Source organism: Netta rufina (genome assembly GCF_964035555.1).
Source record: "Netta rufina genome assembly, chromosome: 4".
Lineage (NCBI taxonomy): Eukaryota > Metazoa > Chordata > Aves > Anseriformes > Anatidae > Netta > Netta rufina.
In genome coordinates, this window is record NC_140127.1 from 13,803,054 (window position 1) to 13,817,087 (window position 14,034).

The 14,034-nt window shown below is 61.5% G+C and overlaps 1 protein-coding gene across 1 annotated transcript; it reads left to right on the plus strand.

Moving 5' to 3' along the window:
* Nucleotides 1-214: 214 nt before the first annotated feature.
* Nucleotides 215-13,520, plus strand: LOC311208981 (maestro heat-like repeat-containing protein family member 2B; the record flags this gene model as incomplete). The annotated part of the gene is made up of 40 exons (XM_084286031.1): nt 215-362; nt 855-953; nt 1,490-1,605; nt 1,715-1,837; nt 1,927-2,095; nt 2,315-2,413; nt 2,766-2,920; nt 3,099-3,242; nt 3,362-3,454; nt 3,743-3,812; nt 3,922-4,035; nt 4,284-4,357; nt 4,545-4,664; nt 4,906-4,998; nt 5,153-5,306; nt 5,461-5,501; nt 5,659-5,797; nt 6,108-6,160; nt 6,275-6,385; nt 6,551-6,670; nt 6,833-6,940; nt 7,343-7,501; nt 7,692-7,814; nt 8,021-8,100; nt 8,233-8,332; nt 8,445-8,540; nt 8,858-8,962; nt 9,073-9,196; nt 9,343-9,464; nt 9,726-9,878; nt 10,042-10,193; nt 10,454-10,595; nt 10,791-10,981; nt 11,126-11,263; nt 11,443-11,554; nt 11,686-11,832; nt 12,131-12,313; nt 12,673-12,819; nt 12,864-13,055; nt 13,164-13,520. The coding sequence occupies 40 exons, from the start codon at nt 215-217 to the stop codon at nt 13,518-13,520; spliced, it is 5,166 nt and encodes a 1,721-aa protein (XP_084142157.1).
* Between the last annotated feature and the right edge of the window lie 514 nt (nt 13,521-14,034).

The following is a 14,034-nucleotide window of genomic DNA, read 5'->3' on the forward strand; positions in this document are numbered from 1 at the left end:
TCCAAGCTCAGCACGGTGGCAGCGGGGAAATCTCCTGCCAAACGTGCCAGTGCCGTTCGTCACGGGGTTGTGCCGCAGCTGCACCCCCTTGCGAAACAGCAGTGGGGAGAAAGGGTGGGCATTGCGGGCAGCAGCTGCGAGCAGCTTGTGCACATCTTTACCTTTGCAGTTTCGGAGGTACAAGAGGAACGCCGTGGAAGCACTGGGGCGTGAAATGGGGAAGGCGGACTGTCCTGGGGTGGCTGCGGAGAGCATGCTGGCCCTGGCAGAAGTACTTGGAAAGCAGACGGCGAAGGGCTTGGGTGAGGCCTTCAGAAGTGTAGCCTGCTTCTCCAGGAAGTTCTTTGATACCGTGATCCAAGGTGAGGAAAATGGGTTCTTCCTGGCTCCCATTAGCCCCATCTTCTCTTCCTTCCCTGCCCAGCGAGGCCTTTGGTTTAAATCCCTGGCCAGCCAGTCGAGAAACACTGTCGCATCGAAGGGAGTGGACGGGGCGCTCTGCGGCCCTACACAATCACCGTTCCCACTCAGAAATCAACTGGAAGTGAGCTCCTGCCTCCTCCTCAGTGAGCAGCATCTGTGCTGTCTGCGCTGAGGAGTTTGTGGGGAGGACCTGGGGATGCAGCAGCTGGGAGCAGAGGCCTGTGGCTGCTGCCTGTGGCCCCGCTGCCCCAAAACAGCTCCAGGGGAAGGAGGGCTCTGTGCGGCCTGGGATGTGTCAGCCACAGAGCCGGGCTGGTGGCATCATGCCATGGGAGGGTTGGGAGGGCCCTGGCCTTTGCTCCCCATCCCCCTCTATCCGTGTCTGGGGCCAGAGGTTCAGTTCCCCTAACCAGGACTCCCTTCTCTCACAGCTTGTGGCCTGACGAGGACTGGGAGAAGAGTGGTGCTCCAAGTGCCTGACTTCACGGAGCTGTGTGCGAGGCTGGAGACCATGGAGGATGGGTCTCCATGTGAGAGACCCTCTGTGCCCTTGGGGCAGGGGCTTGTCCCAGCCCTGCTCCGGACCTTTTTCCAGACAAACACCATCTCATCGTGCACAGAACCTTCTTTCTTTGGAGACAATCAGGCAAAGGCACGGAGGGGAGCAGTGCTGCCACTTCCGGCCCTGCCCTGTGACGTGTCCCCGTATCCATGGCAACCCTCTGTGATGCGCGAGGCCCCTTGATGAGGTCACAATGGCTGGGTGCTTTATAAGTGCCACCGTGAGGGCAGGTGGCCCATTGCCTCTCGGCAGCCGCAGGAGTAGGACCTAGAGAGAGATTCTGGGGTGATCCTGCTGCGATGGAGAGGCTGAGGAGATTTTTTGGTAAGGATCAGTGGGAGGCCGGGGGCCGCATCCCCATGAGTTCCCAGCACCACCAGAGATGGGTCCCCGGCCTGTGCTCTCGGTGCTGGGAGGATGCCTGCCCCACCTGGTGCGAATCCCCACAGCCAGCCAAGCTGATGCAAACTGGTCATTTCCTTCCATCTTCCTTTGCTTGCGTAGGGATCAGGATTAGACGAAGACGTCACAGGAATGGTGGCAGAGAGACGGGGTCTGAGACTCTTGCCACCTCTGCCACCGTCGTGACTTCCTTGTTGGAGAAGCTGCAAGACAGAGAGGTGAGCTGACAGAGCTGGTGCTGCCTGTGGGCTCTCCAGAGTGAGGGGCAGCAGCTCACAGCTGCCCAGGAATAAGGGCAAAGCAAGAGGTGTCCTGGTCTCTCCCTAGGGTGAGCGAGTGGAGACTTACCGCCGCCTCGAGCACGTCTTGCAAGGAGATGACACCCATCTGCCGAGCGGCGTTGTCAACCGAGTGCTCGCAGAGGTGTCCGGAGACATGAAGGCAGCCCAGGTGAGCTTGTTCTCTAGGAGGACGAATGGAGCAGCCCGCCTCTCCCCAGCTCTCTCCTGGGCAGCATTTCACCTGTGGCTCTTTTTCAGGGCGCGATGACCGAAGTGACAGCAGCTGCTGGTGACGTCCTGGTGGCTCTGGCTCGTTCCCACTTCGAGTTTGTGATGTCCGAGCTCCAGGGCCACCTGAAGAGCATGAAGGGAGGAGCATGCCAGGAGTTTGTGCTCAACACCTTGAGCAAACTGGCCAGCAGCTATGGTATGACCCCTTTGGCCTTGTGCTCTGGGATATGGTCCATGATGGCCAGGAGCAGGGCCCCTGCCCCTCCCTGAAGGCTATTTTGGGCCGGCGGGCTGTGGGCTTGTGGCACCTCCTCGCCCGGAGCTGGGATTTCTCCCCAGCCCTCCTGCCCGCGGTGCTGCTCTGGCTCTGGCTGACCGTGGCTCCCTCTGTCCCTCTGCCCGTCCTCTCTTGCAGCCCTGCGGTGCATCCCCTTCACCCAAATGACGTTCGCTGCTCTGCACGCCGTGCTGAGCCACGTGGAGAGCAGCCGGATCCTGCGCACCATCTGCAGTGGTGAGTAGAGGGGAAGGGGCCGGGCGGGCTCTCGCTGCCTCGCTCCGATCCGATGGCGGCGTGGTCCTGTGCTGGGGGGCAAATTTGGGAAGGGCAGGGTGGGGGCTGCAATGGTAAGTGCTGGAGGGGAAGAGGAACAGGAGGAGGAGGAGGAGGTAGAGAAGGAGGCTGAGGTGCAGTGGGCAGGAGGGGAGAAGGGGCACCGTAGTTTAGTCCAGATGCCTGGAGCACAGCACTTGCTGGTCCCGAGCCGAAGCCTGGCGAGCCAGGGACTGCTCCACGCGGGCATGGGTGAGGGAGCCGGGCACGCTGCCTGTTGCAAGCTTTGACGAGCTCCTTTCTTGTGGTGCAGTGCTGGAGCAGTGGTCGAGGGCGATCAACGCTTACTTCAACGCCTGGGAGCAGTGCCCCTTCCCTCGCATCGGGGAGGCGCAGCTCTGCGAGCAGGTGTACGGCCTGTTCTGCCACGCCGTGGGAAACTGGCTGGGCCGTGAGGAAGAGGAGGAGGTGAGAGCTGCTGGCCCTTTGGCAGGGGAACACTTGCTGTCCTCTGGAGAGAGCCAGAGATGGCTCTCCTCTGGAGAGAAGGGAAAGGGGAAGCCCCCTGTGGGCAAGGCAGGCAGGTGCTGGGGGATTCTGAGTGCTGGACAGCCCTCAGAGCATCTCGCCTCTCTTCCCTCTGCAGGACAAGCAGGCCGTCTTGGGAGCAGTGGCTGCTATGATGGCCGTCATCCTCCGTGATGCACAGCACCAGGACAACGTGTGGAAGCAGGTCTTCTGGCTCCTGCAGCAGTACCAGGAGCTCCAGGAGACTTGCCGGGTGACAGAGGTGAGGCGTTGCGCGGGGTCTGGTGCAGCTGTGGGCAGGGCTTCCCCATGCCGCAGGCGTGCTGGGTTTCTTCCTTCCCACGTGCCTTTAACCCGCTCGTCCTCTCCCTTCTCTTGTAGAACCTCCGTTATTTCCTGACAACCTTGAAGGAACTTCACGGTGTCGCCCCCCAGGACCAGCTCCGTGCCATCACTGCTGCTGTGCACCACCAGGTAAAGGGAGCCCGTGCGTGTGCCGCTGGCCCACGTCCTGCAGGCCGGATTGCCACAGAGGGGCAGGGCAGGGTGTCCTTCCACCAGGACCTTCCTGGAGGTGCCTCGAGGCTGTGAGCACCCCGATCCTGGCTATTTTGTGCAGGCCCGAGGGGCAGCTCAGTTCCTTCAGCCCTTTCCCCCTCCTCCACCTGGCAGGAGGCCTCTGGAGTGCCAGGACCCAAAAGGCAGCCTCTGATGGCTGCTCTGCCTGCGATCGTTCTCTAAAATGGACCTTTTTCCCCACAGATGGTGGATGAGGCCAGGCAGCACAGTGCAGGCCACAAAGAAGAACTGAGGCAGTGCATTGTGCTTCAAGGTAAGGGAGGGAACGGGACGATGCCCGTCGTGTGCTCGCAACTTCCTTGTGAACCTCAGCCGTGGGGTTTTTCTGACTATTCACGCAAAATGTGGTGTCCTGCCCGCAGCTCGAATCTGCCCGGAGGAGACAATCATGTTCCTGCTGTCCCAGCTGAGCAGTGAGGACAAGAGCATCCGCGGGACAGCGCTGACTCTGCTGGGAGCCGTGGCACGCAGTGACGGTCAGTACCACAGGCCAGGCCTGGGGCAGTCGGGGGGCTGAAGCTATCTGCTGTCGGAGCTTTCAGGCCCTGCAAGGCTGCAGGAGCTGCAGAAACAAAGTCCTTCTGGGACGCCAGTGCTTCCCCTGCAGTCAGAGCCCAGCCCTGCCGTGCTGTCCCACTTGTGCATGAGAAGCCTGGGAGCTTCGAGGGATCCCTTCTGCCATCTGAGCCCTGCCTGAACGTGGACCTCTCTGTGTCTCTTGTAGAACCTGCAGTGAGAGAGAAGCTGCCCCTAATTGTAGAGGCCGTGCAGCCCTTGTTCATTGAGGCCAGCACCCAGGTGAGTAGGGCAGGGGAAGCCCCCTGAGCCGGCAGGTTGTGGAGCTGTACAAAGCCGAGCCCAGGCAGCGAAGCCTTCTCCTGCATGCTCGGTGCCTCTCCATGGGCTGCGGGGGCTGCCCTAGGTGAAGGTGGCTTCCCTGTGGCTGCTGGCGGGGCAGACCGTAACCGCAGCGTCCCCTTGACAGGTGAGGAGCGCGCTCCTGGGTTTCATCAAGGACCTGCTCAGCGTCAGCATCCCGAGCTGCTTGGCGTGGGAAGCGGTGGCGCACATCTTCGTGGAGTTCAGGCGGGCCTCGGACAGACTGGTAAGGACAGAGCGGGACACCCGCGGCTCGGTCCCGTGCCCAGGCTGTGCTGAAAGCTCCCTCAGTGGCACTTGCAGCATCGCCTGGGCCCCGCAGAACCTCGTGTGCTCGACAGCCCTGTGCAGCGCTCGCTGCTCCCGAGCTGGGGCTGGGACGTGGGGCCTGGCCATCCTCCTCCTCCACAGAGCCTCCTGAGGCAGGAGCTGGGAGTAACGGTGGGTTTCCCAATGCTGTCTTGCAGGCAGTAGAAGACCTCCAAGAAGAAAGAGACCTTCAGGCCCAGTGCATAGATGTCCTGGAGTCTCTGGATGTCTCCGTTGGAGGCATGACCCAAGTAAGTGGTTTTGCTCCCCGCTGCTGCAGCCACTTTGCACCTGCAGGGTGTTTTTGCCAGCCCTCGCCTGCCCCTTTTGGGGAAAGCCGTCCTTTCCCTCTCCGAGCCGCGATGGGCATGCTAACGTGCCAAACTGCCTCCTCTTCCTCTGCAGCTCTTGTGGCCACGGCTCCTGCGGTACATGGTGCCGGCCCAGGACCGCGGCCTGCTGCTCGCGCTGTCCCACTGTCTCCAAGCCGTGATCGAGAGACAGAAGCAAACGGAAGGGCAAGAGGACACCGAGATGCCTGATGCTGCCCAGGGGCAAGGTAAGAGCAGAAAGTGCCCCAGCAACGTGTGCTGGGCTCGGCCAGGGGCCCTCCTGGGGCATTCCTCCCTCCCAGCTGCATGGGGGCATCGAAGGTAGGAGGGGCTGGGGGCGAGGTGCTCAGGGGCTCACCCTGCCTTTCTTCTTCCTTGCAGACAAGACACCCACGCCACAGGCGCTCCTGGTAAAGCTGCTGGTGAGTAGCGGGGCCGCGGGGAAAGAGCTTTTCTGGCCAGGGGCAGGGGGAGGTGCTGGGGCAGGGCTGCTTTTGCTTTTTGGGGTCGAGCTCCCTGGTGGGAGAAGCCGCGTCCCCGGCGGAAGGAGTGAGCCCGTCTCTCTCTGTCCTCACTTAGGTGGTGGCGGCTTCTGCTGGGCGCAGAGAGTGTGGGGCCGCTGTCCTACAGCTGCTGCAGGCCCTGCAGAGCAGGATCCACGGATCCCTGAAGGACCTGTGGCCCACGCGCATCCCCTGCATGCTGCAGTACCTGGAAGGTAAGGTGCTAGTGTGGAGCACCGGGCTCAGGAGAGCTGGAGGGGGGAGGCTCTTTTCCTGCCTCCCAGCATGGCGGAGGGGAACCGCTGCCGTCCCCCTTCCGGGCAGCCAGCGTGGAGGCTGGGATCTGCTGGGATGGGCTTGCCCCTGGGGTCTGCAGCCTGGCAAGAGCTGTGGTGCAGGCAATCTGAGGCCCTTTCAAGCCTGGGACTTCTGGGGGTTTGGGCTCCCAGGGAAGGAGAGCGCGGAACTCTTCCCTGGTGCTGGCTCAAGTGACAGCGAGGGATTTTGCTTCCTCTTGCTTTGCAGAGCATCCAGAGGGCTCCCTGGACTCCGAAGAGTGGCAGTGCTATCTACTTAAGGTACAGCATCCCCGGGGGTGAGGCTGCGGGCAGTTGTGCCCCGGCAGCTCCTGTGCAAGGCCCGGGCAAAGGGCGAGACAACATTGGCCTCCTGTCGTGTTTTTCCCCCCCCAGTTCCTGATGGAGTCAGCGGACGAGATGCATGAGGACCAGCCATGGATCGTGTGCCTGAGCCGGGAGCTGAGCCAGCAGCTGAGCAGCTCCTCCAGCAGCGAGGAGGACAAGGTTTGTTCCCTGCCTGCACCCTCCTGGCAGCACAGCCCGGGGCACCCGGCTCCGGGGCTGGGGCTGAAGGAGCGCGTTCCCCTGCGGGCTGTCGGCACCGCTCCCCCTGCCCTCGCCCCAAAGGTGCTTCCCTCCGCTACCACGGCTCGGTCTCTTCTCTTGCAGAAGTTCCTGTACCAGGCTCTCGGCACGGTGCTGGCCTCTTGTCGGCAGCTCACCCACGTCCAAGGGCAGCTGCTGAAATACTTGAAAGAAACGGATGCCACCAGGCCGTGTGACAAACAGGTGAAGGTTCCTCTCTCTCTCCTGCCCCCGCTCTGCCCAGTGTCCCCTTGTCCCTGCTCCGGACCTTTTCCATTTCCTGGGAGCTGCTGTTTCCCTCGGGCAATGTCCTGCCTTGCCGTCGTACGTGTGCCAGAGCTCACTCCCATTTCTCCGTCATTGCAGGGAATAGCTTCCGTGGTCTCCTACGCTGCTGAGCGCCACTTCCGCCTGGCCCTGGATGCAGTGCGCATGTTCAGCAAGGCGCTCATCAAATTCAGCAGACGGCGAAGGGTAATGGCTGCAGGCTTTGAGTGTTCGGCCTTCTCTTGCCCTGTTTTCACTTCCCGAACGGTGGTGGCCGAGTCATGGCACCCACGTTGCACTTGTCCCTCCCGGTAGAGCTACCTAAGACGCCTGCCCCCTGCAGAAAGCCGAGGGCCAGGAGCCCTGTGAGCTGTGGCTGGCTCTGCCCCTAGTCTGGGGGCCATGGGCAAGCCTTCCATGGCCAGCACACCCCTGACGGGCACGGGCTGCTCGCCTCAGGGCAGGAATGGGACAAACTCCTTCAGATGCTTTTCCATGGCCCTGCATAGCCGAGCAGGACAGCCCCCTCACAGCCCTGTTCCCCAGCCCCACAAATTCACGGCGGCCCAGGCATCGGACTGACATCTCGGGGCATCTTTGTCAACACAGGCGCTGTACAGGGAGCGGAGAAATCAGGCCACGTGGGCTGCAGTCTTGCTTACCTATGGCAAGATTGCACTGCATGCGCCCAAGGCAGAACTGCTGGCCTGCGTGGAGAAACGCATCCTGGCCAGCATCCTGGAGCTCTTCGATGCCTGCAAAACAAAGGTAGGGGCGTGGGGCACAGAGGAAGGAGCAGGGAGGGCTGGGTGTCCCCACGTGCCGAGATGGACGGCCTCTTTCTGAGCGTCCCCTGCGTGCTTTGTCCTCAATGTCCAGCCCCAAAGAAGCCCTCGCTCGTGCTCCTCTCCCAGCTCTCCAAGCAGTTCAACTGGTGTTTTTCTCTCTCTGGTCTCAGGAACTACAGCACAAGCTCGCCCTGGTGCACAGTATCCAGGAGATCATCCGTGCCATCCAGGCTGCAGACACCAAGCAGAGATTCGTGCTCGGCAAGAAGGTGGAGGTGCTGAAGGTCCTGCTGGTGAGTGCCTGGAGCTGGGGCTGCCCGCAGGGGAGGCAGCTTTTCCCGGAGGTCTCCAGCGGCCACCCCCCAGCTCCTTGTCCCCAGCTGCTGGGCCCTGGGGCGCTGGCACTCGGTGGCTCTGCGGTGGCCGTGGGGATGAAGGGGCTGGTGCAGGCCCCTCCGTGCCCCTGCCCACCCTGAGTGCGTCTCTCTGGGCCTTGCAGGACCTGATGAGGGAGGATGGCTGCAACAGACCCGTGTCCCAAGTGCATCTCAAGGTGCTTCGGCTGCTGGAGCAGTTGAGGTAAGCTCTGTGCCCCAGGCTGGGGAGGCCGGCTCTGGGGCTCAAACCCAGCTGGCGTTTGGGCCACTCTGGAGACGGCTGGTAAAGCCCCCTCACTGTTTTACTGTTTTCTCCCCCTTTTTCTGCATCCAGCAAGCTGAAGCCTCGCATGGAGTGGGAGAGGAGGCACGCCCAGGTGGCCGTGTGTTGCTGGAGAGTCCTGTCGTGCCCTCCTGCGGACACAGAGCTGCAGGTACCTGCCAGCCCTTCCCTGCACACCTCTCTGTCGGGATCGCACCTCGGCGCTCCCTGTGCTCTGGCAGCTGCCGTGGTGCTGAACCTCAGTCCTCCTTTCCCACTTTCAGCCTCTGCAAACGTCGTGTGAGGAAGCTCTGGGCCAGCTGATGTCAGCCTTCCTCCGAGCGGAGGGCACCCGCTGCACCTTCGCGAACATGGTCTTGGTGAGTACCCGTGGGGCAGAGCTGGGGCTTTTGGGGATGCTCCGAGGGGGATCCGTTCCCTGCTGCGATGCCAGGGCAGGCAAAGGAACGGGCCCCGCGGGAGGCAGAGCCAAGAGCCAGGCTGGCACAGGGAGATGCCGGTGGGGAAACGGCTCCCGGGGGAGGGCAGGGGGATGGCAGTGCCGGTGCTTGGCGGGGCTGGGGCCACGCGGAGCCCCAGGGCAGGGGCCAGGAGAGGAGGGAGGGAGGCAGAGAGGGGTGGCGGGGGGAGAAAGAAGGATGCCCGCCCGTCACAAGACACGTCTGCTCCACCCCAGGTCTTGCTGTACCAACTCACCTCAGGGAACGCGTGGCAGCAAGAGAGGGCCCTGCAGCTCTGCGCCCAGCTGCTGGGCATTTACGAAGAGCTCTTCAAGTGCTCGGTGAGTATGAGCCCCGCGTGCCCCATTCCCTCTCCCTGCTGGCCACGGCCCGGGGAGGCGAGCAGGCACTGGGCTGCCTGTGACCTTCCTCCTGCCTCTCTCCCCCACAGAAGGAACTCAGCTGCTCGGGCTTCGGCTCCTTGCTCGGTGCGCTGGGGCCTCTGCTGAGCGACTCCCAGGCCACATTCCGGCAGAGGGCAGGGGCCTGCCTCAGCTGCCTTCTCCGGATCCAAGGTGAGGAAAGCGGGTTCTTCCTGGCCCCCAGCGGCCCCATCTTCTCTTCCTTCCCTGCCCAGCGAGGCCATTGCTCCCCATCCCCCTCTGTGCATGTCTGGGCCCAGAGATTCAGTTCCCCTAACCAGGACTCTCTTCTCTCACAGCTTGTGGCCTGGGGAGGGCTCGGAGAGTGATGTTCCGAGTGCCCGACATCAGGGAGCTGTGTGAGAGGCTGGACACCATGGAGGACAGGCCACTGCGTGAGGACCGTGCCGAAATAGCGAAGGTAACTGGCTCCAGAGAGTGGGGTGGGGGCCCCAGTGCCTTTGTCAGGAGGTGCGTTTTGCACCCAGGCAAACAAGATGAGAGGAGACGGTTCTAAGCCTCTCCACTGCAGGAAGTACGAAAAACAGCGTGTGCACAGAAGAGTGTGCCCCGAGTGCCCTCTCAATGACCAGTGAGCTGCTGAGCTCAGAGGCCCCTCGCGTCTCCTTTCTGTCCAAAAGAGCTGGAGCAGAGCCGTGACAGTCTCTCCTCTCCTCTTCAGGATGTTTTCCAGTACCTCCCCCTGGGACAGGCCAGGAACTTCATGGACTCCGTCGTGAAGACCTTCGTGTGCACTAACCAGGAGCATGCACAAGCAGCTGGCGACTGGCTGATCGTGTTCCTGGAGACACATGGAAACGAAATATACCTTGAGGTACGGGAGACACTTGTTCCCCTCGGCCTTGACTTTTCCCTGCTGGCTGTCGTGCTGCACCTCGTGTGGACTGAAGAAACGCAGCCCGAGCGCGGGCGGGGCTGAGGGGACCGCACAGGCGAAGGATATGCTGAAGTGTTCCCTCTCACTCCTTTCCTTGCAGGTGTCTAAATACGTGAAGATCCTGTGGGAGGCCAGGCACACTATGGAGCAGAGCCTTGAGGGCCTCCTCTTCAAGACAATCTGTCTCCTGGCCAGCTTACAAATCCAGCCTGTGGTGGACACCCTCCTCCAGACAGAATTGGCCTCGGATAGGTATGTGCGCTCCCCCTTGCCCCTCCATGGCCACCAAACAGCAACCCCACGGCTTGCCTGCAGTGGGGGGATCCAGGGAAGCAGCAGGTCCCATTCTTCCCCCAGAAGCTTGAGCTCTGCGAGACCGGGTGCTCGTGTCTCTGGGGAAGCAGGCAGCGTGCGCCCTGCTGCTGGCAAGGAGAGCGTTTGGCCTCTGGGAAGGAAGGGCACCAGGGGTCCCAGAGGACAGGGCTCACAGGTGAACGTCTGTTTGCTTGCAGAGACGTGGTGAGGCTCTGGAGGAGGCTGGGCAGCAGCGACCTTGGGCCTAAGGTGCTGTATCACTTAATTCTGACGCTGGACAAGGCAGCTGAAGCGAGGCATCGGCTCACGGTTGCTGGTCAACTGCTGGATCCTCTCAAGGTATGCTCGTCAGCAGGAGCATCTCTACAGCTTCCTGCCTGCTTTCTCACTTAGCTCAGCAGGGTGAGGGAGTTGGGGGTCACCACAAGGTGTGAGACTTGCAGGCAGGAAGAGTCCCCCGGGGGACAGGGGCACCACCGGGCTGGTGGGAAAGGCGGTGTTTAACAGGTTGTTTTGGGTCACATTTTCCTGCAGCTCCTCTATGCCATCTCTGAGGTGATGTCTGCTCTGCTGACCACGAAGGAAACCCAGGACATGTTTTTCTGCCTCCTTCCCGTCCTCCTGAAGGGGGTCAGCATTGAACTGGGGACACTGGTGCTGTTTCCCCCCCTGAGTCTTCCGGAAGAATCCTTCAGGGAAACGGAAGAAGAGGATCTGGTGTGCGGGTAAGGAGCAGCAGGGGCAGGGAACGGGGGGCTTCAGTTCCCCAGCCAGGCACATTTGTTTGTGATGCTGAGGGAGCCAAAGGGCTGCCCTGTTTCCCAGACGTGGAAATTTCTGAGGGTTTTCTGTGGGTTTTCGTTCGCCAGACGCTACAGCGCTGTTCTGGAACAAGTGCTGAGAAGAATCCTGGATGAGAGGTGGCGGCAGGTGCTCTGGAACCATCGAATGTGGCCGTTCCTGGACGTGCCTAAGTGGCACTGCAATGCCGTGCAGCTCCTGACCAGGTGAGAGCCCAGGGCTGCATCTCACCTCCCCCCGGGAAGCAGCCGCAGAACCCTTCCCATGCGCCTGGGGAGCTCTCCGGGGAGGCAGGGCAGCGCCTGTTCCGCAGCAGGGGACGTTTCGGGCCGCGGCCCGGGGCCTTCCCACCTGACCACGTCACCTGCTTGTGCTCTGTGTGCAGAGTGCTGCTCCGTGTCCAGCTCGTCTCACGTTTGCTGATAAGGAGCTTCATGCCGTGGCTGCACTCCTCCTCGCGAAACCTGCAACTCACGGCACTGGCTTTCTTCGCTGAGGTGAGGCGGCGCGTGGGGAAGGGCGGGCTCGGAGGGCTTTTCCAAAGAAACTGCTGCTTGGGGTGTCTCTTCATGGAAGAGACCGGCCCAGGTCCCTTCCCGGCACTAACAGAGCTTTGGCTGTCTTGTAGGTGGTGAAGGACCCGCCAGCTGAGGGGAAGCGTCTCCTGAAGCCCCTGGTGTGGGTCTTCCTGGAGAAGCTGAAGAGTCCGAGCCATGCTGTGAAGCAGATAGCAGCGAGAGGCCTGGGCAGTGCTGCCAGTGGCTTGCCCAAGAAGGTGAGGTGCACTTCCCTCTGCTCTGGCTGCAGCCCCCCAGCAGAGAGCCAGGCAGGGCTGCAGGGCAGTTGGGGAGCCTGGGGCAGAGCAGCACAGGCAGATGGGGGCTTCCCAACAGCCAGGCTGCTCTCCAAGCTCAGCACGGTGGCAGCGGGGAAACCTCCTGCCAAACGTGCCAGTGCCGTTCGTCACGGGGTTGTGCCGCAGCTGCACCCCCTTGCGAAACAGCAGTGGGGAGAAAGGGTGGGCATTGCGGGCAGCAGCCGCGAGCAGCTTGTGCACATCTTTGCCTTTGCAGTTTCGGAGGTACAAGAGGAACGCCGTGGAAGCACTGGGGCGTGAAATGGAGAAGGCGGACTGTCCTGGGGTGGCTGCGGAGAGCATGCTGGCCCTGGCAGAAATACTTGGAAAGCAGACGGCGAAGGGCTTGGGTGAGGCCTTCAAAAGCATCGCCCGCTCCACCAGGAAGTTCTTCGATGCCGTGAGTGAACCTACTTTTCTGCCACTTGTCCGAGGGGTGTGGGGTGGGCAGGGGCCTGCCTGTGCTGCGTGGAGGTGCTCCTGCAGGCCACCAGCTGCTGCGGCCCCTCTCTCTCTGCTGCGGGTGGGACGCAGCGAGGGCCCCGGCGCTCAGGTGCCATTTCTTAGGGATGGGACGAGGAAGGGACCTTCCACATGGAGGGAAGGGGCCGTGATGAGGTGACCTCGTTCCCAAAGCACCACTGCCACCAGCACTGCTCACACGCCCTCCGTTGTCAGTCCCTGATGCTTCGTTGTTGGAGAGAGGCTGGGAGGAGATGCCTTCGTGACCCAGCTCACAGATGGCTTTCTGGGTTGCAGGAGCAAGAGGACCTTCGTTTTGCGGCCTTCCATCTCTACACGGCCCTGGCTGCTTGCGCCACAGGCAATCTCACCACGTTCTTCAGAGCAGAAGTGGAGCAGACATTGGGCAGACTCTTCGTGCACCTCCAGGACCCCAGCTGTGTGGTATCCAACGTAAGGACCCCCTGAGCTTATTTGCAATCCCACAGAAAGGCTCCCTGAGGAGCTGCCTCCCTGACACAGGAGAAGGAATGACCAAGCACAATGCTCTTTTCCAGGCTTGCAGGACAGCCCTCTACAGCTGCGCTCCTTTAGTCGAGCCAAAGGGGCTGCAGGTGGTCGTCATGAAGTCCATCAGGTGCAGTGGGGCAGAGCTGCAGCACGATGTCTACTCTTACCTGGTGAGTGAGCCCTGTCCCGGGGAGATGCTGGGGCCATGGGAGTCAGAGGGCTCGGCAATGAGGCCTCTCTGGCCCAAGCAGAATTCACACCTCCCTGCTCTCCCCCAGGAGACACGTGCTCCCGAGCTGCTGGAGAAACTGAAGCACCAGCAGGAGTCACCACAGGAGACGCCACCACAGGAGACGCCCTTCGCAGATGCCGCTCTCCACGTCCTTGGTGAGAGCCGGGACGGAGCTCTCTGCTCCGCTCCCACCGGGGCGGCCAAGCGCTGCCCCAGCCGCCTTCCCTACGGTGCCCAGGAGGGCACGGCCAGGGGCCATATTTTGACACTGCCTCTTCTTCCCCACCCTACAGAAGCCAGCCTGGAGCACACGGAGAGCACAACGCATGCTGAAGACATCCCAGAGCATGCAGAAGACCTCTCGGGGGACACAGAAGACGTCCCCGAGCTTGTAGAGGTCTAAACACCCACAGAATAAAAATCCAGAGAGCACAGCGGGTGTGGCCTGGGTCCTTCCCAGGGTGGTGTTGGTGGGAGCTGGGGCTGGGCAGCTCTGCCTGCGAGCCTCAGCACTGGTGGGATGGGGAGGGTCATGGCCAAAGCACCAGTACTCTGATCCCCCCATCCATGTCCAAATGTAGTCACAAGGCTGGGAAAAACAAGGAAACCTTGAAGAAAATTGGGAGGCCTGTAGCTTGTGTAGTCTTTCAGCCGAAAGAAAGAGACAGGTAGCCTTGAGCTAGCAGAAGCAAGGAAGGAAAGGGATAAAAGGGTAAAAAGAAGGAGAAAGCCAGATCCAGACTGGTTTTCTGACTATAGTTACCTTTTGCTCGTAAAGGAGCATTAACATATGTTAATGTGGGATTTGGTGTCCCTCCCTCCACCACTGCTCCTTTGTAATGAGCAAACTCAGTGGAGATAGGTTAGGTGAGCTAAGATAGCCAATCAAAAGTAACCAAAGAGAGAGTTTTCACAAG